At 47.2% G+C, this 22,948-nt stretch overlaps 1 protein-coding gene across 2 annotated transcripts; it reads right to left on the bottom strand.

The window, feature by feature from the left end:
* Positions 1-3,341: 3,341 nt before the first annotated feature.
* On the bottom strand, positions 3,342-22,666 carry SLC49A3 (solute carrier family 49 member 3). 2 transcript variants are annotated; one of them, XM_062018683.1, is made up of 10 exons: positions 22,497-22,666; positions 14,829-14,987; positions 13,859-14,078; positions 10,781-10,857; positions 10,527-10,664; positions 9,864-9,980; positions 8,123-8,275; positions 6,211-6,368; positions 5,515-5,627; positions 3,342-4,099 (listed from the first exon to the last, which is right to left on the bottom strand). In XM_062018683.1, exons 1-10 carry the CDS (start codon positions 22,623-22,625, stop codon positions 3,945-3,947), a joined length of 1,419 nt encoding a protein of 472 aa, XP_061874667.1. In that variant the 5' UTR covers positions 22,626-22,666; the 3' UTR covers positions 3,342-3,944. The 2 variants fall into 2 exon arrangements, with proteins under 2 accessions (XP_061874667.1, XP_061874668.1); XM_062018684.1 differs by lacking the exon at positions 8,123-8,275.
* Positions 22,667-22,948: the final 282 nt, after the last annotated feature.

The following is a 22,948-nucleotide window of genomic DNA, read 5'->3' as shown; positions in this document are numbered from 1 at the left end:
GGCTTCTTCTTAAAAAGTGATTGTGGAGGTGTCTAATTGGCTCAGCCCCAGAAGTGGGTCTGGCTCAGAGCTGGGGAGAGTTGCGAGCAACTTCTTACAGGAGCCATCTTTACAGCCCCTTCCCCCTTACCAGAAAAGGCTGTCATGTCAAACCATGACATACTGCAAGCTCTGCAAAGATTCTAAACAATGCCCAAGTGTCTTCAGATATGCCCAACCCTGCTGCTGGTCATCTCTGCTCCAGTGCCTGGGCACCTCATCCTCCTCCTTCTTCACTGACTTTGGTGTCTTCAGAGATGTTATTCTCACATATTTTCATTCCTCTTTCCAAGCTGCAATTGCTGCTGCACATTTCCCTCCCCCTTCTTCACAGGTATGTTATCTGAGAGGCACTACTGCCATCACTGATGGGCTCGGCTTTGGCCAGCAGTAGGTCCATCTTGTATCTGGCTGGCATTGGCTCCACCAAAAATAGGGGAAGCTTCCAGCAACTTCTCACAGCATATCTGTAGCATATGACTTTTGGGATTCACTTTTGTGGAGGATGGCATGCAATGAGCTAGGGGTTTGGAAGGGAGAGAAGAGTTCCTTCTAGGACGGTAAGGGCAATACAGATGACCAGTGACAGGAGAGCACTACACCAGAGACTGCTTCCAGTCCTCCCAGCTGCCTTGGACCTCTTCCCAGTGCCTCTCCCTGAAGGGACCACTTGCACATGCTGCAACATGATCTGAGGTGAGCCTGGGTGCAAGGTAGAGCAAAAGCTGCTTTTTGGGCCTGACCACCAAGAGCATGCCAGAGCCTTCTGGACATAACACTGGTTCTTTGGGGAGGGTATGGTCTCACGAACTGCCTCGAGGCAGACACTCAGCATCATTGATCTTCTTCCCAAAGCTTTGCAACTTTTGCCCCTTCTAAGGGCTGTGTATTTGAGAGCTGAGCATTCCTGCCAAACTCCAGAATAGTTGTCTTTCTTTTCATGTTGGAATACCTAATTCTAAGTATCTGGAGGCTTTAGCTTTTGCAGATGAGATCTCAGTCTTCCTCTTAGTAGCATGCAACAGACAGAATTGCTGAAAGCAGCCTGGCAGAACTTTGCATGTATGTGGAGGCAGGTTGGAAGCAGTGATACAGAGCTGTAGTTTCTTGCAGAGCCAGGGAAGCTTTTCACAAGGGCTTGGTTCAGTCCACAATACTGAAGCAGTTAGCAAAGGGGCAGTAGGGTCGATGTTCAGTCTTTCATTTAAGAGCACTGCAAAGAGCAGTAGAGTCTGAAGAAGTGGATTTGTGCCATGTGTAACTGCTTAAGCTTCAGTCCCACTCCATCGTGTTGATGATTTCAGCATTTAGTGTGTTTTTCCTGGTAAAGGAGCATGTGCAACAGCTTCTTTCCCTGTACTAGCAGGGGGGTTGTCTGACAGGACTGCTTTCAACACTGAGGTGTGCTGCTTTTCTGCAGAACAGGTTCACAATGGCCCTCAAGTTTTACAATTACCTGGCAAGTTTTGTGGAACTCTTCCATGGACTTTATATGTGACCACACACTTTTCCGCAGGGGATGCCTGTTCCTGCAGCCAGCTCTGCTGACTGGGAAGCAGCTGTACAAAACTCCTTGTCTTTCCCTCCTTGTCTGCCCCCCCTAGCTTCCCACAATAGTACATCATGAACTGTAGTGTTGGCCATATTTTCTGTGGTTTAGGTTTGGAGCTTTTTAAAATGAAGGCATTCATCAGCGGATGCAGGGTCATAGACTGTAGTTGGGGTAGCTGTGCTCAGCTCTAGCTGCTGGAGTTAGCTTTCTTCTGCTTTCTGTCTGGGGACAGGCAGGCCCTTGACTAAAGCCTCATAGAAATTCTGTCTGGACCACTGCAAGCGCAACTACCACAGGCTCTTGAAATTACTGTGGAGTCATAGAATTAGGCAAGGATTAGCGTATAACTGATTTTTTTATGTGTAACTTGTTCTATTTAATTTATTAATTTATTCCTTCTCCAAGCAATGTGTTATGCCATTCTTTGAAGGAGGACAAGGGGAGGATGAGCTCCCCAAGGAAACTGTTGGGTCTTCAGACTGCAGCACATCTCACCCCTAGGCTCATGTGAACTTGACCATCTACCAGCTCCATGGAGTCCTGAGGGGAGTCTGCAGAAAGAAGGCAGAGAGTTGGCTATTCTGAGGGACCACAGGAAGCCTATAAGTGTGTCTGACCCACCAGAGTTGCTCTAGAGATAAGACAGTGACAATGTCCTGCAGAAAGACCTTTGGACTGAGTTGTGCCAGGGATGTCAAGACTAGCCGCTGTTTCAAGAGGAACAATCTTTCTTGTAACAGAAGTGTTGTCTTCACCCAGGATGGCAAGAAGACACATCCCTTCCTGTGTCAGAGGGCTTCTCTGGGATCCACAGCTGTGATGGGAGCACTTAGCTGACTTTTATGTCCTTGTCTTTTGCTGTTACAAAAGCAGAAGGCCTCTAGACCACAGCCAGGACTATTCACCTCTACAGGAGCCTTTTCACAGAGCCAGTTTTTCAGTGACCACTGCTGACCCATGGTAGAGGCCTCTGCCAGGGTCACTGGGCTCACAGGTGGCTTGTTAAGGTGGACAGACAATTCCTTTGGCAGAAAGAGGTGAGAGGTCCACCCCTCTACAAAACAGGCCCTCAACACAAAAATCCCTTTGTCCTGCTACGAGCTCAGCTTCACCCCTTGCACAGGCTTTCCAGGGAAAGGCACATCTAGATGACATGAGTCATGCAGCCTTGAGAGAGTTCTGGCAGCAAGCTGCCTTCAGATGTGGTGGTAATTACAGACTAGAACAGAAATTTTACCTCTTTTCTTCTGAAGACAAGATAAAAAGCTAGCTGAGCCAATAAGAAAGAGCTTAAGCAGGTATTTGTACAAGCTGCATGTGGTGTGACAGACCACAGAGTGGAGGAGCAATCTACTTGGCTACACATCAGGAATTGGGAATCAGCCTTATGTACCTGTATGTCTGATACATTAGGAGAGAGAAAAATCTCCCCTTTCAGATCTCTTTTATATGCTTGGATGAAGATAAAAGCGTCTTAGGTGGTGCAAGACAGACCTAACCAGGGCAAAGAGGGATTTTGGAAACATTTTTTAACAGTATTTTGTCCACCCTTTAACCTGCCCTTCAACATACTGCTAACTGTAGCTTAACCTACAGCTAATGTCACACTATTATTTTAAGGATCCGACATACCACTTCACATCATCCTTTGCGCACAACTTAATGCATATCTGGCAAACAATGTTGATATTTGAACTACATAGCAGATCTGTAAAATACTTTGAAAACTTCAATAGAGAAAAGAGTAATCTTTACTTAAATCATCCTTTATTAAAAAACATAGTGTTTGTAAACATAAAATTATCCTGGATTACAGATCACATACCTGCAATTCCTTGCTGCAACAGAAGGATGCTCTAGCTCCTACTGCCCTTTAGGCAGTAGGCACAAGTAGCTCCAACCTTACAGTGAAAGAGTTGTTACGCTATGCAAGAATCACAGTCCTTAAACAGAAGTTTTCCACTATGTTTGTGATAGGCATGGCTTCCATCCTTCTGAAAGTGTCACCCATGATCCAAGTACATGAAAATGAAAAAATGGCTGAAGTATGATGCTTCTCTCTTCTGCAACATTTCTTTAGCACGAAACAAGTCAGCCAAAAATCCCCATTACCTGCGTAGTTGTCCAGTCCCACTTTGACCTATCTGTCAGCACAGCCTTTCTTACAGCCCAGACTCAAAAATACAAGATTGGAGAAAGCACAGCAAAGGTGCTCCAGTGACTCAGTTGCTGCTGCTTGCGCAACAGGACCCAGAGATCCTGGTGTGCCAGCTGAGCATTTGTAGTCATAGTCCGTGCCCACAGGCCTGAGTCCTTCTCTTACTGGGCCCTTGGCATCCCCTTTTTGGCCTGGTTAGGCGTCAGGAGTGTCTGCTGTTGCTGTATCTTCTGCCTTGACCAAGTCACCTCTGTTTCTCTCAGCATGGAGCCGTTTATAGTCAGTGTGGAAGAAGATGACATAGAAGCAAGCCATAGCACTGCAGAGGCCAGCCAGCACCAGTACCGGAGCTGCAAGAAAAACACACTTTTAGATGGTGAATTCACAACTGCCCATGGATGTAGAAGTCCATATAGAAACCAGCTCTCCAGCAACTGCAAAGGCGGGGTGATGTCCTCCCAAGGGCTACCACTGAGGACAGTGTGCTGCTCAGAGCAAGACAACGCCAGTTTGGTGCCAGCCAAACCATGTCTCATGTAACACTGGCATAGGAGACAACTTCGGTGAAAAGTGGAAGGTTTCCAGGACTCGTCCTGCATGAGGACACAGGTTGGAGGCTGTATGCTTGGGCACACAGGGTGTTTGTGAGAGTGTGTTTTTCTGCATATGTGTGTACGTCTGTGTGTTGGAGAGTAGGGAAGGTACAGGAAAGACTAAATCAAAATACTGGAGCTTCATAAGAGAACAAGTAGTGCTTCCTGTTACATTATCTGAGAGCAAAGTGTAGGAAAGGTTCACTAAGGATGATGGAAGTTAACCAAAGAAAAAATTGTGTTGGAAAAGCTTTTTCTGAAGAAAAAAAAAATCAATTTAAAAGCCTATGCAACAAAGCCTGGAAGCAGTCACATTCTCATTTCATCACTGTCTCAGATAAACATCTTCATGTCCTTGCATGTATCAGATCACAAAATGAGTAGGAATGGGTACCTCATCCTGAGATCCAGCTCTGATTGGATGAGATGGAGAGTTGTGGGCTTTCAGACATGAAGCAGTCAAATTACTTTTTTTGGGCTGTTATTCTGAAGTCTTGATCCCCGCCAGCCAGTGGAACTTGTTCTGGGGAGTTTCTGCTCAGTCAGGCAAGATATATTGCCAGCCTCTGTGTTACCATGTTTCCCCAGGACTTGGTGTCAGTGTTACATAAATATGAACCAGTTGGGAGATAAGACCAGGGAGGGTTTAGCCTGCAGTGAAAACACGTTTGTGCTCCTGTTCATCTCAGTAGCTGTCTCTTCTCCTGACCAGGTAGGAAATGAAGGTAAATGTGGAATAAGTCAGAACAGAGCTGTACGAGCATGTTACAAACCCAGGCAGCTGTGTGTGAAGTCAGTCAATACACTCTGAGTCTTGGTCTCCCAGACTGCAAAGCAGCACAGGCTGTGCTAAGTGAACTGTGTCTTCACCCCAAAAGAGCTGCTTTCTAGCTTGGTGAAGCTCAGATCTCTGCAGAATAGCTGTAAGACAAATTTTAACCCAGAGCCAGCAGCAGCATTCATGGCACCTTAGCGGTCTTCCCATTTCAATCTTGCAGGCCTGGTTTTGCAGGAGCAGCAAGGAGTGCACCATCAGATTGGGAAAGATGGCAAACAGATACGCTAAACAGGAATCAGTCTTGCAGGTTCTCTCACAGTGAGACTGGTATAGAGTTGGGAAGTATATGGGATGCCACCAAATGTCTGGCATAATTTCCCAAGGACATACTTACCTGTCCAATCCAGGGACCCATCTTGGCCAAGGGTGCAGGTGGAGGATGGGACCTCAGCAACACGCACAGTGAGGGCTTGTAGCAGAATCATTAAAATGACACCTTCAATCTGGCTGTAGGGAGAAGCCAACATGCAGTCATGGCATCACGGCTACTGACAAGTCCAGTCTCCCCAGTGGGAAGACAGTGAAGCCCCTTTCTGGAGCAGGGTCCTCCTGGCAGAGAGTACTACTGCTGGCTTCCTTTGGCCCAGGGACTTGGTCAACTGGCCTTGGCTGTCAGGGTGTCCAGGCCAGCCTTTCAGCATAGCCACAGACATGGGCCAGCGTGCCAGGATCACTGGGAAATGGCAGGCGCTGAACTACAGCTACCGAGGAGCTGAGGCTTAGTCAATTGGCAGGGACTTGGAAATATCCCTCACTGCAGAGCTGAGGATGGGAAGAAGTCAGGGTATGACTTCAGTCTCCTCCTCATTCACACCTGGCTGGCAGCAGCAACAAAGTCCACAACCAGTGGGAGACAGCAGTCTTCAAAGGTGGTGTCTAACGCCCCTCCTTGGCTGATATTTTCTGCTGCTGCAGCTGCAATTGACACTCACATGTGGCACCAGGTCACTGCTTAAGGCTCCAACAAGTTACTCCTGCTTGTGTGCGAACACAAACTCAGATGTTAATTGGATTTAACGTGCTTGCTTACCTTGCAACAAAAATCAGGCCTGTAGATGTGCCCTCTCCCACAGGGTAGGAGCACTCCACAGCCAGCTCCATGGCAATGGGATAGATGGCAAAACCGAAGAAACCAAAGAGTGAGCTGCTGATGGCCAGTGTGATGGCCTGGTGCCTAAACCGAGAAGTCTGCAAGGAGAAGAGCAAAACCAAAGATTCAGTATTAGCACTGCTGCACAAGAAGCCTCTGAACCCATAACCTGCAGGAAGTCCCAAGGGCTCATTGCTCTCACCAGTACCTTTTCCTACCTGTTCCTGAAACCTCCCTTTTAGCTCCAACCCTCTAGAGTCAATAAATGGCTACACAATGGAGACTTATCTGTTGAATTTAAGCAAGAGGAAGGATGAGCAGAATTACCTGTGGTCATATTACTGTGATGCAGCTCCCTGTCCAGTAACTTAGCACAAGTATAATCAGCATATCTCCATAAACAAGTGAAACATACACCTTCATCCCAATGCAAACTAACATTGCAGACGTGGTGTTTGCATTGGGTTACTATTCCTTATCATGTCAGGCTCATCTTTGTAACCTTAGGATTTTGCCACCAATAAAACCCCAAAAAACCAAAACAAAAAAAATCCTACCTGAAACATTCACAAACCTTGAAGATGAGTTTAGTATCTAAAAATAGCTTTGTCTGAGACTCTGAAAAAAGAGCATGGTCGTGTCCACCCAAAGTCAAGGACATATATCCTGCAGCTACAGAGCAGATACCTCCTTTAACCATGTTATTCCCAGAGGAACACAAGATACCTGTCCTGGCATGGCTACAGCAGGCCTGGCACAGATAAAGTGGTAAAGGCAGAAAAACTGTGTTACTGGAATCCAAGTTCAAGGAGCCAAGGCATCAAGAAGATTTGAATTGAGTATTTTTTGTTTCACTATTGTGAATTAAAAGTTTATCTGTTGGGATGAAGGGGATGGAGGGAAAGGGAGGACCGGGAGGTTTGCTCATTGTTCCTGACACAGCCTGTGGCCTTCTGTGTGCTTTACCTGAGCCCAGGCATGCTGGCTTGCATTCAGAGCAACCCCCAGCCAATGCCAGAGTACTAAAGGGAGAAATGACAGGTCTGTTTTAGGTGCCTTGTTCTACACTAAGAAAGACATTCTGTTTGTCTCTCTCCAAAGTGGAGCTAACATCACTGGGGTCCTAGCTCAGGGAGAGGTGTGATCATGCTCTATGGAAAGCCTGGGTTTTCCAGCACACAGGATAAATGCACAACATAGGCTTGTTGGGAAAGCAGAGACCTACACCAGTGTGGGTCTTCAAGAAATCCTGTGCCTCGTTCTCAGGTTCTTGCTGGCAATGACTATACTTGACTGCAGTGCATGCCCTCCAGCGTCATGGATGTAAAGTCTCCAAGTTCTGCACTCCTCCCAGATAGATTCAAGTGTCCCCCTTTTGTGTCTCTCCTCCCTTGTCTTGTTCTCCTCAGGGAACCACTGCAGAACTAAGGCACGTAACTTAGGTCCTTTCTGCTAACCCTACACTACTGGCAGCCACCACCATTAAAAAGCAGGTCTTGGGGAATTCGTAGCACTCTTCTTAATTTCTGTAAGACCAATATTTAGCAAATCCATTTCTGTTTGCAAAGAATGCTCTCAGGGCTGGTAAACAAACATGGTGATCGAATATCAGCATGTAAAATTATGCCAATTTACTTAAATCCTGAAACACTCTAGGCTCTGCACATGACTGTGAAATCCTCAATAAAGGGTTTTCCTTTAAAACATTCCTATCTCAGAGAGAAAAACTCAAAGCATAGCATGTGGTTTAATAGTTACTGTGACATCAAATGACCTTGGCTTGAATTTACGAGTTATCAGATAGCAAGAGAACTAAGTTCATGGGTATGGTGCAATGCAAGAGACAACTCACCACTGCGAACATGATGCTGGCAAGTGAACTCAGACAGAAAAAAATCTTAGTGGACTCTATAAAATTCCTTGTCCGGTCTACATACAGGCCTAGCAGAAGAGCACCCAGCAAGCCACACACTGTGAACAGTGCACCATTTAAGCCAGCAAATTCCTGGAGGGCAGAAGAACAAGTTACTGAGCAATGAGAGCAGTTAGGAAACAGGTTTTAATGTCACTGACTCAACTGCCTGCTGCTAGTGGGTCACTTATTGAGGCAGATAAAGTTTTCCTGACTGTTGCAATGGCTGAGGCTTCCAGAGGGCTCTGAGTAGCAAATATTTATGGAGCCCAGGTGCTGGTGCAGTTTGTGGGGACAGCAGGGTGATAGCACTCCCATGGTCTCAATGGATGGCAAGGCTTTGCACACCCAGCAAGAGAGGCTGGGTGCAGAGCAGCAGCAAGTCACTAGTATTAAATGCTTCTAGCTCAGGCACAAGACTGTTCTTGGCTTCTCCAAGGGCAATCATGCATCTTGTCCACACTTGTGATAACAGGTCAAACTGCTTTGGGATCTACTCCTGTTTATACTGATGCTCCTGGACCTTTTCTTACCAGGGACCTGCACTGGTGGAACACCTTCCACAAGGCTGGTAGCTGCAGAGCATGTTATATGACAAAGGCTGTAGCAAAGAGGTCTAATTAGAGAGGCAGTGAGCAGCAATTAGGACAGGGTACTTGTTTGCCTGACATGACTATGTTTGTGTGTCACTCTCCTTCAGCTCCGTAAGAATTCAAATGCAGGCATAAACTCTGAAAGCAGGTAAGTTTTAACAAATTTGGGCAAACATTTCTGGGACTTTCAGGAGCAGAATGGAAGAAAAGGGCATCTGGAACGGCTTCTGTGGGCTAAGGGGCCAGGGCAAGCCAGAAAAAAAAAGCCCCATGATGCAGAAAGCAAGTCTGCAAAGTTTAAAAGGTTTCCAGTTAAAAGCTGATGGAGTATGCTAATGTGACCTGGCTATGGAACACTGAGGTAGGTATCAGACTTGGGGTTAACAGAAGGTGAACAGAGACCCTACATGTAGATGTGCACATAATTATATGGAGCTGGAGGGGTGTTTTAAGAGGACCTCTATAGGGATGTGAGCAGCAGGCCTGAAGTGCTGCCAGCCTGAAGGGTAAATATATGGGCAGCCCTTTGCAGAGAAAGAGCAGGAGGAACCAGCTGTGCACACATTGTGCTCAACAGTAAAAGCAGCAGTGGCTAGCTAGGGAGGGATGGGAAAACAGCTGCCATAGAACCTGGGACTTCCCCTGGCATCATGTAAGACCATGCAAAAGGGGAAAAGCACTTGAATCAGCCTGCCTTCACCTTCACTTCAGGGCCTGTATGGCTCCCATCCTACTCTGGGGAAAGTGTTAGAAGGCTGTATAGACATCAGTGCTCTGGAGTGGCTTAGAAAAAAACCACGATATTCTTTTTTCCTAAAAAGTGTTTGAAGAGTAAAGGTGTTTCATTGGCAAAGGGGGGCCTGGACATGGGTAGTAATGAAAACGCCAATCACCCATTATGCTGAGAGAGTGATTGTGCTCTGGATTGCTGCACTGCTTAATCTATATCAAATAACGTGGGCAAGTAAGATATGACACAGTGCAGCATATTCAACTGCCTTCACTTTGTTGAGTCCTTTATCAGGGAAAATAATTTTGATTGTATCATAGATGCTGTGAGCAACAGGGAGGAAAGGAGGAAGACTCACATTTGAATATCCCTTTTCACAAAGGATCTGTTCTAGCAGAGCTGAAAAACAGGTGAACATCCCAATTCCTCCTCCAAAGCACACCGCCAGGATGATGTATGGCTTGTTCCTCAGGAGCTAGAGAAAGAAGTTAATGTATCCTTTAAACAAGAGGAGGGGAAAAAAAAGCCAGTCTGTGACAGCAGACCTGAGGGTTAGTGGCTCTGATCCCTCAGCTGGAGATGTTGGCAAGGGCAATACTCTGATCATTAGAGGACTTTTGACTCCCTCTTCAGTTCAGCCAGAGAACAAGTTAAAATGTAGACCACATAGGGAGCAAGTGCCCAAATTCTTCCCTTGATTTACCATGTGCTGTCCTACCTCTTACCAGATCTGCTCAGAAGGCTCACATGTATGATTCTCTTGGATAAGCCCAGATGCTCCTGTCTGAGCTAACTGAACAACAGCAGCCACAGCCAGACACCCAGTGTCTTTTGAAGCTTTGCTGTGAGTAGCTTCCACTTCCTAAGGAAGGATCCTGGTCTCCTTCAGGGAGGTTTTCACTGCAGGTTTGACAGTGGAACACAGAGTCTGCTTTGTCAGAAGATTCCCCAGCATACCCCTGTCTGGCAGGGCTGCATCCCTCACTCCAGCACTGGTCCCTCTCTGTGCTACGGCACTTACCATTTTGAGCCCCGTGAGAAATGGCTGAGAGGTGGAATAAGTGGCACTGGCTGAAGGAGGCGTTGGAGGAACCTTCTCATGAATTCCCACAGTTGCTAGAGCACAGGCTGTTACTGCTGGGACAGTATAAACACCCAGCTATGCAACACAAAATAAATACATGTTACTACTCTTTCCAGCTCTACCACCTCCAAGTAAAGAAAACAGGAGGACCCCAATCTGCCCAACTGTCTGATTAGAGCAGTTTCATTTACCATCAATGGGATGTGCTTTCCTTCTGGAACCAGTGCAGGTGACAGTAAATTTGCTATAAGAACACCCAAGGGATTGGCTGGAAGGAAATAAAACAGAAACATTTTTTTTTTTTTTCATTCAAGCAGTCAGAGTCATGTGTCCACTCCTACCCCAGTTAGTACCAGAGCTGCAGTGTGAAGCAGAGCAATGGATAAGGACAGAATAAGGCACACGTAGGGAGAAACCAGGAGGGGAACATTTGGAGAAGTTGACTGTGTGGTCTTACTACTGCCACAACTGCTTCCTTCACCTCCACAAAGTTGATTCTACAAGCCTGTCTCCCTACAACCCCCAGCTCCTGTAAACTGGTTTTCATCTAGTGAATTACAGTGTCCTCATCTGCACATGGCTGCCTCAGTAAATGCTGAGATGAAGGGACAAAATGAAGATAGACAAATCCACATCACCTGTGCTGATGCTATAGAACAGCAGTAACAAATAGAGTTGCTTTCCCTCCTTTACTCACCCTGTGCCATTAGGCATGTACATGTACAGACAAGATCCCCCCGAACTGTCTCAAGGGTGAACAGTCCCAGCTCTCTCAGCCTCAGTTGGCATGACAGATGCTCCATTCCCTTTACTTGAATCAAAAGGAAAGTTAGGGAAAATGTGTGCCTGGTGCTGGATTGGCCAGGAGACTTGGTGACAAAGGACATGGAAAAAGCCAGAGTATTCAATGCCTTCTTCACCTCAGTCTTTACTGGTAAGACTGGCCTTCAGCCCTGAGAATAAAGTCCAGAACACAACAGCCTCAATAGGGCTGTGTGCTTTGTGAGCAGCAATGCTGATGCACTAAAACTCTTTTGGATGCAAAAAATGGCATAGAATCATAGAACATTAAGCCAGGGCAAACGAAGAATGCCATGGATGGAGGTGACTTCAGTGGACTCAAGTTTTTCTTCTGTCTGGCACAAGACAAGTGCTCATGGTCTTCACAGGAGATCAGTTCTTGGTCTGCATTGCTTCTCTGTGAGTTAAACCTCTCCAAGCAATGCAGAGGACTGAGAGCTAACAAATTCTCAAGAGCACAGTTGAGTCATAGTGATTTCAGTTGCTCAGCGGGATCCTGGGTACAGGGTCTGTTTTTGTCTGTACACAAGCACAGGGAAGCCTACCCAGAGGTGCTAACAGGACCTGTGGGGATACTGACAGGAGGCCATAGGGCCAGCTTCTGTGTGCAGCACTGATACTGACAGCACTGCTGAGTGCTGTTCTGGCATTAACACAGGAAATAGGTATTGTTAAATTAGAGGAAGCTAGAAGAAAAAGCCTATGTGAGCAACAGGCAGACATGGAGACATGTGAAGAGGCAAAGGGAAATAGGCCTGTAAAGACACTAGGTTGGAGCTGTTCAGTCTTCCAAGACAAAGGAGAGAAGAGGTAACTCTGTCCATAACTAACTGAAAAACAGGTGCAACAAGACTGAATAGCTGGAGGATTAGGAATACTGAGATGGGAAGTAAAATATAGACATTTGCCAGTGGAGTAATTAACCTCTGGAGTAAATGACTGGGGCTGTGACAGGTGCTTCTTCTAGACAATCTTAAACTTGTTTGAAATTAAATCCTGCCTTTATACAGCAGACAGTAGCAGATATAAATGGCCATTATTAATGGAAGGCCTCTATGCAGCAATATGCAGGGCTGCAGCAGATAATAATCACAGTCCAGTCCTCACGCTGATATCTTAATGTGCCGCAGATTGAACATCTTCAGGTCTTGGGTTTCCACTGTTCCTTGCTCTTCAGTTTTGTTCCTCCTACATTCAAATTAATTTGATCCTATAAGGACTGAGGACACTGTGTGAATCAAATGCTCTTTGGCTGCTCTGTTACTTAAAAAGAGCGAAGTGTCTGCAGGCGTGGGTCCTTCAGGCCCTTGGTAGTATCTGTATTTGCACCATACTGACACCAGAGCTCCTTCGCTAGCAGGGAAGGTGAGGGTCTATCTCAGTCCTGGGAAATAAGGTAAGCTATCAAGTTCATCCTATTAAAGGGAGGGCAGTGCTAAAAATAACGTATTTTTTTGGACATCATAAATCCATCCTCGCTGAACAACAGTGCCTATGCTCTGGGTTTGCAGCAGCATTAGGAAGGCTGTATAGGAGAGCTCTTATACTCCCCTTTTTCCATGCCTACCCCATCCCACAAGTCCAAGGCAGTGGAGAGGGAAGTCAGCTGTTGGCTGTTTTGAGGAAAGGGCAGGTGGGGCTCTCCCACACAGGAGATTTCCCAGTTGGAGACAATGAGCCGGCCCATATTCTGTGGCACCTCTCAAGTCCTTGGAGAAAGGAGAGTTCTTCTGGCTGCTGGGGAAAATGCCACATGGAGGGAGGAAACAGGTCTGTCAAGTGCAGTACCCTCTCTCTAGCAGGGCCCAAAGGAGCCAAGAGAGAAATGAGAGCAGAGCTCCCTCCAGGTTCCCAGCTTTCGGGCACTTTGCAATGCAGATAGTTTCTACATAGGTAGTCCTGCTCCATTTAACATCCCAAACATGTTTGTGTGGCCAGCTGAGTATGTTTTATCTGTGTGTGCAGACATACTAATTGGGAATATTACTGGACAAACTGGTGCACAAAATTGCTGCAGCAGCCTCACCTCATTCTGGTTACAGAATTTGGCACCTGTGACCAATGGCATCACATGCAATTTAGACACCTCCCTAACAAGCAGCAGAAATGAGGCCATTAGAGACTCTAGAGTTAATAACACTGAGGGCTGTCCCCGTCTGCATGATAGGCAAAAATGATCAGCTCATCATGGCAGAAAAAGAGCATTGGGAGACTGGGTGGCTTGTTTTGATTTCTGCATCTGGATGTGGCCAAGGCTCACTTCTTGCTGCCCAGCACGAAAATGCCTATCAGTCTTAAGTGGCCTTGAAGGCACTGGTTTATTGCATATGACTATAATATTCTTGGGCAGAGCTGTATTTCCGGGGCTAAATGGCTCTTATACAGACGATTTCCTCTTCCTGCTGCCTCTGAAAGTCAAACAAATGCTAGAAAGTTCTGGGATGCAGCAACGTTATTTTGTCACTTACACATCGATGCCATCATATTTGCTGTTGCTCTCTGGTGGTCTGGGAACCATAATGCTGCCAGTTTTGTCGGTGAAAAGATGATAAGGGGCTGTGCCAGTGCACAGATGCATTGCCCAATAAAGAGGTACCAGTAACTCTGAGAACCCAAGCTCAGGAACTTCAGGACGCTGAACATCCGGATGATGCTACCGGTCATGTTCAGCCACGCGCTCAGGATCACCTGCAACAAGCAAAAACAGCCAGAGGTGATGTGCTGAAGCCTGAAAAGCAGAACTTAGTGCAACAGAGTAGCATGAGCAAGGTCTCAGATGCACTACAGGAGACAATGCGTGTTAGTAATAACTGCATGGAAGGCTGCCTGCAGACCATCCCCACCTCTTTGGGCCACAGCACAATGCTCCTGATCCAACAGTAAGAGTTACAAGTTTCTTAGGGAGCAAACTGTCTGTCCTGATCCCACATAAGGACTACACCACTGTCATGGAATTGATGGGAAATAAAAATTTTACTAATTACACTGTTCGCAAGTTTGTGCTGTCACCCACATTTTGCTGTGACAATCCAAAGACCATGACAATAAGTCATCCAGTATACAATTCCTGCAAATGCTCTTCTGTACAATTGGCATGCTAGAGATTCAATGCCACCTTCCACAATATATATGCTTCTGAGAAAACTGTAGAGATTCCAAAGTGGCTTAGCATAGACCAAACTCTGAGCTGACAGCACTTTGCCCAGATGCTCCTTAAACTGGCCATGCAAACAAAACAACTGTCCTCGCACTTTTCTATAGCAAACTCTTGCTCCCCACCTCAGAAGTGATGTGATAGCTATTACTGAACTGGGACAGAGCTTCAGTGTGTTCATCCTCTGCAGCATTTGGCAGACTCCTATTCACAGTATGCATGTTAGTGCTTTTTGCAGCTACTGCTACCTCTAGGTGAAAAATCTTCAGAACAGTTCAACTCACAGCACATCTGAGCCCCACACTGTCGAGGACCCATGTTGCCACCACACCAAATGGGATCGAGATGAGGAGGTACACTGTTGAGAGCCAGTTGACCACCTCCAGGGAAATGTGGAAGTAGGCAGCCGTCTTATCAGCCACAGGAGCAAATGTCAGCCATACCTGCAGAGAAGAGAGCAAAGATGGGTAAGCAAGAACACCCCACCAGAACAGAAATTCAGCATCCTCTCAAACTGCCTGTTATGCAGGAGCTTGCTATCTTAAGTCTTTGTTTGAAATTAGGATGTTAAGGCTGGTACTAAAAATTCAAACCCCTGGTGTCTGCATTTACTTCTGCTAGAACTGTTTTACCACTGATACCATTATCTTGGCCCAGAGCACCTCATCCATTTCACTATCTCACCCCTAATCCCCTAGCCCTGCTGCTGGGAGCTGGAGGAAGCAGAGATCAGTACCTTTTTCTGTCCCCTGGTTGAACATGTTGGACCCTGATACACTTATCTGATATAAAACACAAGAAATCTTTCCATGATAGACATCAACAAAACAGGCTGCCACCTCCTGTGCAACTGAGAGCCTCTTAAACTAAGCCTGGTAGGTATTCATAGCTGCACTTGTAACTACTGGATGTGACCTTGTAAGAATAGCTCTGCTTTGTGTCACCTGAGGGAAATGCTATTTGGTACTATCCTATGAGTGCTCAATGGTTAGGAAAGGGCCTGGAAACTTGGAGTATTCAACATATCAGAACACGTAACAGAGAAACACAAGAGGTACTTTAACTTAACTATCCATCTTTTCCTTCCAGTACCGTATCTGAAAACATTTCCCTAAACCCTAGTTTAGACACTGGTGTCATAAGGGAACCATCTGCTTCCCATTTCTTCTGGGAAAGACAAGGACTGCTTTGATCCTCAAATTGGGTCCTGAGATCACACCCACAAGAAAGACATGAGGGTACTACCCTAATTTAAGGATGTTTCTGTGGATTCTTTGCAAACATGTGCTCTCTGGTCCTTTTCAAAAACACTAGCCAAACCTGAGAACAAGTTTCAATAACATGAAATACCAAGCTACTCCACTGTTAGAAGGTGACCTTGCAGACGCTGAATACCCAAGACAACAAAGAAATGCGAACAAAAACATTAGCTATAGCTTCCTACAAAAGAACACCAGCCACTGCTTCTTTCCAGATTCCCCTCTCTGCCATCACAAGCTTCCTCTTCACAGCTTGCATCCTGCAGACAGCATCAGCTGCGGCATTAATGTGTAACTGAAAAAGGGCTTGGGTAACCTCAGGGGAAGATGTGTCACTACATTCTGCTATTTCTTATGTTCAGTGTTCCTTTTTACTCCTCAAATGCCAGATACCGTAAAACCTACCACATTAAATGCTGGCATCAGATGAGATGGCCTTATGTTCTTTCTTAGTGCCACTGTGTGAGAACAGCCACATGCAAATCAGCTAAACTCTCCTCCTTGTAGGGATGCAATGACTAAATGGCAGTAACAGAGAATGAATGTATTTGAATGCATTACTGGTGTCCTACCAAGGACTCCTAGCATCAGCCCCTTCTTCTTCTCTGAAAGAAGCTGACACACCAAAAGCCCTTGCAATCAACACGAAGTGGACATCTCCCTGCTGGGCTCAGGCATATCCATGTGAGACTAGTCAAAGGTCTGGCAGAGGGTGGACTAGATGTTTACGGAGCATCTACAATCAGGCGAATGAAGATACATGGTGCTGAAGGAAATTGTACTCTCATTAGACAATAAGGAGGCTATTACAGGTCACTAGGAGACTTGGGGTAGACCTTTAATAAAATGAGCTTTTTAACAACTCCTTGAAACAACACATTAGAATGGAATTATCTTGTCTAAAGAAGAAATTTCAACCACCTTTTCCCAGAACCTATCTCTATCAGGTTGGGATTGGAATTTAAATTTTTGATGCTAGAGTAACTATTTGAATGTTACAAGCATCACCAAGCATTAGTTTGATTATGAGACGCTAAACTACTTCTAAACAGCATTGTATTTCCAGCAACAGTGATCCTCAGTTCCAGATGGAGGTGCTGGTGATGAAACACTGTACCAGGAAACTGTGTAATTAAAGAGATGATAAGCCAGCTTCAGGTACACTTCCATGGCTCCTGTCCCTCCACACAAGACAGTCTCATGATGTCATTAGGAGGACGATGCCCCAAGCCAGAGCACAGCATTCTGTGTTCAGTGGCTGCATATATCCAGGTAAGCTGGGATCAAGCACTCTGGCATGCTTGCACTAGACCTAGTAAAATGATTCCTAGCTGAAAACCAAGCATTTAGGTTGTCCTGTATTTCTATTCTGAGCAAGAGTTTGAAGTCCTAGTGTATGTATCAAAGATGATGGGAAGTTTTAGCCTGTCCAAGCCTGAGTTTGTTCTTCAAAACAGGAAGTAGGTTTCTTGATGGGTCTGGAGAGAAAAAGTATGTTTCTGCTTTCATTCAGGCAGGGGTTGTTACGTTGCTCCAACAGAGAAATTAGGAACAGGTTGAATATGATGCAGTTCTTTTCAGGTGAGGTCTAAGCCCTGCAATCTCTGAATACAAACAGAGAACTCCTCTCTCCTTCACCATCCAGATTACCTCAATTGGCCACTAAGCTGCAAAAAATGACCCCTGCCACCACCGTGTGTCCTGCTGATTGACATACATCACCATGTATGATCTCTTGCCTTTGAACATCAAAAAAACACAATAGGTTCATGAACCTCTCATGGTTTAAGCCCAGACAGTAATTAAGCACTATGCAACCACTTGCTCAACTTCTGACTCATGGTGGGATAGGGAGGAGAGAAGATAACCAAAGGTCTTGTGGATTGGACTGAGACAAGGACAGGAGGACTTGCTCACCAACTATGGTCCTGGGCAAACCAGGCATGACTACTTGATTTGAGGAAGAAGACAAAAATCAATGTAATCCACCACCGACCAAAACCAGAAAAAAAAAAGAGAGTAGGATGATGAAAAAAATACAACCAGCCCTTTAAGACCTCCTTACCCCACCTCTCCCCTCTTCCTAGGCTCAGCTCCCCGCTCCCCATCTCTCTACCTCCTCCCTCATCAGCACCTCAGGGAATGAAGGTTATGGTCAGTCACCCAGATGGTCTCTCCCACTGTTTCCTCCTCATAGGAGGAGGACTCCTCGTCTGGAGGTGGATGTGTACACTCTCCCGTGGGATACAGTCCTTCATGAACCCCTCAGCTCCCCACAGACTCCCCTTCTCCCCCTGCGGGTCTCCTCCTCTGCAGCAGAACTCCAGGCACATTCTGCTCCAATGCCACCTCCCCACAGAGTCACAGCCCCTCTGGGCACAGCCACCCCCTCTGCCATGGGGTCCTCCACAAGCTGCTGGCAGATCTCTGTTGCCCTCTGTGGGTTGCAGGGGAACAGCTGCCATCTCACCATGGGATGTAGGGAGGCACCTGCTCCAGCACACCTCCTCTCTTCCCTCACTGACCTTGGTTTCTGCATGGTCACTTCTCTCTTGTCCTACTCTTTCCCTCCTTTTGCAACCACCCCCTTGCCCCCTCACCGGTGATTTCTCCTCCTTATGGCCAGAGGTCCAACTTCAGGCCAGGGGAAGCTTCATGCAACTTCTTAAAGGGGCCACCACTGCAGCCCCTCTTCTGTTACTGGAATCAGCTCCACAAAAACAGCTCCCTGAAACATCGGAAAATTTGCTTCCCAGCATTACCTAACAGATTTTGCAGTATTTGTTCTCAATGAAAGCTCCTACTGTAGTATAATCCAGTATCGCTGGTCATGGATCCTTCTCTTGTAGATCATAGTATTTGATCCTTCAGCATTTTTATGGACTTTTCCCTCCCTTCAGATGTGCATCTAGCAAGATGTTGAAAGTGCTGCTGTAATGGCAGACACCATTTCTTCTCCAAATGCAAAAACTGTAATTCCTGCTCTCAACTCCTCTCCTGACCTCAAGCCTTAGAAGCATGTTCAACTCACTGTGATTCCCGAGTTTAGCCAAAGCTCCAATGTGTGCTGGTCTGGGCAGGGAGTCACACCTTGGTACACACTCTTCGCTGTGAAACCTTTGTGCTCTACACAGTGAGCACAGCAACCGATGAAAAGGATAGCAGGTCCTCTCAAGACTGCTCTGTGCTTGCTCTAGTGCAAGCACTCTGGTGCAAGCACCCTTTCAGCACCCAGATGACAGTGGAGTCCCCTCCACACCTCCTTTAACCATGGAGCATGTGGGACCAACAGGGAAAGCAAATGCATTGAATCATCTGACTGGAACTGATATTGGAGGGGTATGTGGCTCTGCATGCAGTCAGGTAGGGTGGCCATTAAGCCATTTTACTATGTCAGTGGGGGTATCAACTAGCAAAGGCTGCCATAGAAAGGGCTCATCACTGGCTGGCATACTGTATAGCTGTGCACAGTGTAGCAATGCTCCTGTAATACCTTTTATGTACAACTTAAAATGGATGAGCCAAAGGGGATGACTTGCACAAAACAGGACCTTCTGCTTTTTAACAGGCACTGCTTGCCATGTCCCAGGCAGGCACTGCCTGCAGCAGCTCTCCCACTGCTAGCATGCTCTTTCCCATGCACCTGGATGCTGCTTTGAAGGTGATGTCAGATGCCTTTCTGAGACACATAGGCTGCTTCCTACTCCTCCCTTGGGACTAGTCACCAGACTCTCTGTCTTCAAGATCAAAAGGGCCACATAGTCTGGAAGCCAACAGCCCTGGGCCTCAACTGAAGGCACCCATCCAGAGACAGCAGCCTAGGAAGCATGGACAGAGGTGTGATCTTCAGAAAGGTTGGGTCCCTGCGTGGACAGAGTTCTCAGGAGGATGGGCAGTGCACAGACTCTGGGTGGCTGCAGCTGAGAATTCATGCTAATCTACAGGCGCCCTGCCAAGGCAGATGGGAGCAGGCACGCAGATGGGAGCAGGCACGGAGTGTGCGCACCCTGCCCTGCCGCATGCCAGCCTCTACTTGTGCACCTCTCCTTCCTACTACAAGTACACTAAGTGCTGATGGAAGTCCTCCAGGCTGGTGAGTTGGTAACTACCCAGCCAAGTGTGAGCCAGCTACAACCCACTGCTCCACACCCCTTCTCCTCCTCAGCCTGCTCACACTGACAAGCAGAGAACAGGGCAGGAAACACTCCTGATTTCACTCTTCTGTGCAGTTCTCTGTTTCCAGCACTAAGGTAAGAAAAAGTTCCTCCTGTGACACACAAAGTTCCCACGAGTTTGGTTTCACAAAAAGGAGGGAAGCAGGAAGGGAGTATTTGTCTCGTCAGTTTACTGCTACAGCAGCTGGTGGCACACCATGAATACTCTTATACATTAAATCTTTGGTAAAAAAAAAAAAAACAAAACCACATGCTCAAACCCCACAGCATCAGTTTGGCGAAACAATTCTGGGCAATGACCACAGGCATAGTTATGTCACTCCTTACCATGAGTGCTGAAAGACACAGCTGGGGATCATCTAAGCTCAGCCATAGTGAGAACAGAACAACCTCTCTGCCAAGGACTTTGGGGAGCAGGTAAATCATTATCAATGCCTACTTACATCTTTCTTAAGATAATGAAAGGGTTTCTTACATTACATTGTCAGCTAGGAACTTCCAGAATAGCCATATTTAGGAAATAAGAACCAATCTCTGGTAAGACAGTACCTGCTTTATACAGTAGGGAGGGACAGAGGTTTTTAAATTCGGGTCAGTAATAGAGATTCACGTAAGGAGCTGTTTCTCTTTGGTGTAAAAGCTTCCCTTATATCATCATCCCACTGTTCTCTGGTTCTCTCCTTCTCAGGATTGTCTCCCATCTGCCACTTTTAGTGACAGCAAAAGCCACTACTAGAAAACCACACATGTGCACAGGTGAGAGTAAGGAATACAAGGCATTGTCCTACAGGCTTGGTCCAGCACAAGAAGTGCTTTGTTCTTTCCAAGTCATATAATTCTCAATTCATGTGTCCTCACCATCTGCATTTTGCAGATAGCCTGACATAGGAATACATAGAACAAGGTGATGTGTGCAACATCTGCATAAAGACGAGGACAAAATTTGCACAGCAAATTTCACACCACTGAACTGGCAAATTAACCTCTTCATCTGGAACTTTTAAACAGCAACCAACCATTTTGATTTCATGGCCTTTCAACCACTCCCTCAATTTCAATGTGATTTTTATCAACAGCACTTAGCTTTAGTGTCAGTAAAGGCTTAGTTACAACTTATATGTCAGCATACTTGCCATTCCAGACCTCTGCAGTAGCTTAGAAACAGTATTTCCACCCTGGGATATTTATCAAGCACCCAGTTCCAAAGTGGTGAAGTTCTGGCTTGAGTTCATACTGTGGGAAAATAACATTGTGGAAGCCAGAAAGTTGTCAAGAGACCAAGCAGGCAGACAACAATACTATCTTCCAGGGACACCAAGTTTTCAGCAACGTGATTCAGGACATGGTTATACTCACTGATGCATTGAAAGGACCTTTTAAAGCAATCCTTCAGTTTCATAGTTAAGGTTTCAGCAAAGTCAGACTCTGACAAGGCATGTATGTTTGCAGGTTGCAGTATCTGATCTCAGCTGCCAGAGAGCCTGCACTCGCAGCATGGTAACCCTCAAGGACATAAATAATTCTACATCAGTCTGATAATTATTAGCAATGTCCTCAATGACTTGGTAAATAAAGATTAGGACTTGGTAAGGGAAAACTTCATGCATTTATCTCAAGAACTACAGAACTGTTTTGATCTGTTCAACAGTTGGGGTGTGATCTAGCATCCCTTCTTTTTCAAGTCTTTCAGATCAAGTATCTGTAACCATAGACAGTCCACATACCAGTATGTTTGGTTCAGAATTACTCCTATACTGTTCTGTATGAGCAACAGACCTCAAAAGAAAACTTGCACTTTTTCTGACCAGATAAAGCTGCTGTCACGGGCCAGCAATACAGCTCCTCTAACCAAGGAGTTTCAACACTGTTCCCTTGTTCATAGCTCTGAAATATGACCTTAAAAAACGCTGAACACCTCCTCTTCCTTCCCACGGCCCACGACTGGGACTCGGCAGCGGTTTTGGCTGTGCTCCACGACACATTTTGCTCCATCTCCGTCTGGACTGACGCCGCAGTACTCCCCGCTGTGCCCTTCTGCATCACACACACCCTTCGGCCCCAACCTCTCCTTAACCCCCATTACAGCCCCTCTACGCCCCGGATCGCACCTGGGTGTGCGGGCTGAAGCCGTAAGAGAAAGTCCAAAGGGAAAAGCCTCTCGCTCGAGCTGCGGCTTCTCCACTCTGCGCGGGCACAGCCGAGTCGTGCTGCCCCCAGGATGGGGTAGTGGATCTGGGACACGGTAGAGCCGTGAGCAGTAGAGCCCTGCAGATTGCCTGCCTGCTTCTAGGAAGAGACAGAAGTGGCGCGCCCTATCACTCCATCCTCCCCCGGCAAAGGCAGCAGCAGCTAGCACTACATTCCAGCGCTGCTCCCTCATGGCGGCAGGAGAGACGACCGTTGCACCGCCTGCCCCGCACCTCCTCCCGCGCCCACGGCTGCCGTTCCGGAGGGGCGTCCCCGCTGTCACGGCCGCGGCCGGCGGGTGTCGGACAGGCCGGTGCCGCCCCGCACTCACCATGGCGTTGGAGCAGTTCAGCAGGCATACGGCGGCCAGCAGGACCCACCGCCGGCGGTACGTCCGGAACCGCGGCAGCCCGCCCGGGCCGTGTTCCCTCAGCAGGCCCGCCGCCTCGGCACTCTCCATCACGACAAGGAGCGGCGAGAAGCCGCAAGGCGCCGGGCGGCTCAGGTCCGCACTGCCCCGCCCCGCCTCGCTGCGCGTGCTGGCCTCCCAGGGGCGGCCGCAGCCGAGCACCGCCCGGCCCGGCCAGTTCCGTACCGTGGGTCGGCGGTGTGGGTGCGGCCTGCAGAGCCGAGCCAAGCGCAGCAACAGTGTTTCCCCGCGGGCGGTGGGACCGGCCCAGAGTTGGCTGCTGCTGGACGGGGAGCTGGGTTAGCTCTGCTGCGCCAGGTGCTTTGAAACGGGACTACTAAGGTGCCCAGAAAGTGGACTGCTGAGGGAAGGCA

This window comes from Colius striatus, chromosome Z (assembly GCF_028858725.1).
Source record: "Colius striatus isolate bColStr4 chromosome Z, bColStr4.1.hap1, whole genome shotgun sequence".
In the NCBI taxonomy this organism is placed as follows: domain Eukaryota; kingdom Metazoa; phylum Chordata; class Aves; order Coliiformes; family Coliidae; genus Colius; species Colius striatus.
Note: the sequence above shows the minus strand (reverse complement) of the source record. Positions and strands in the feature narration are given on the sequence as shown.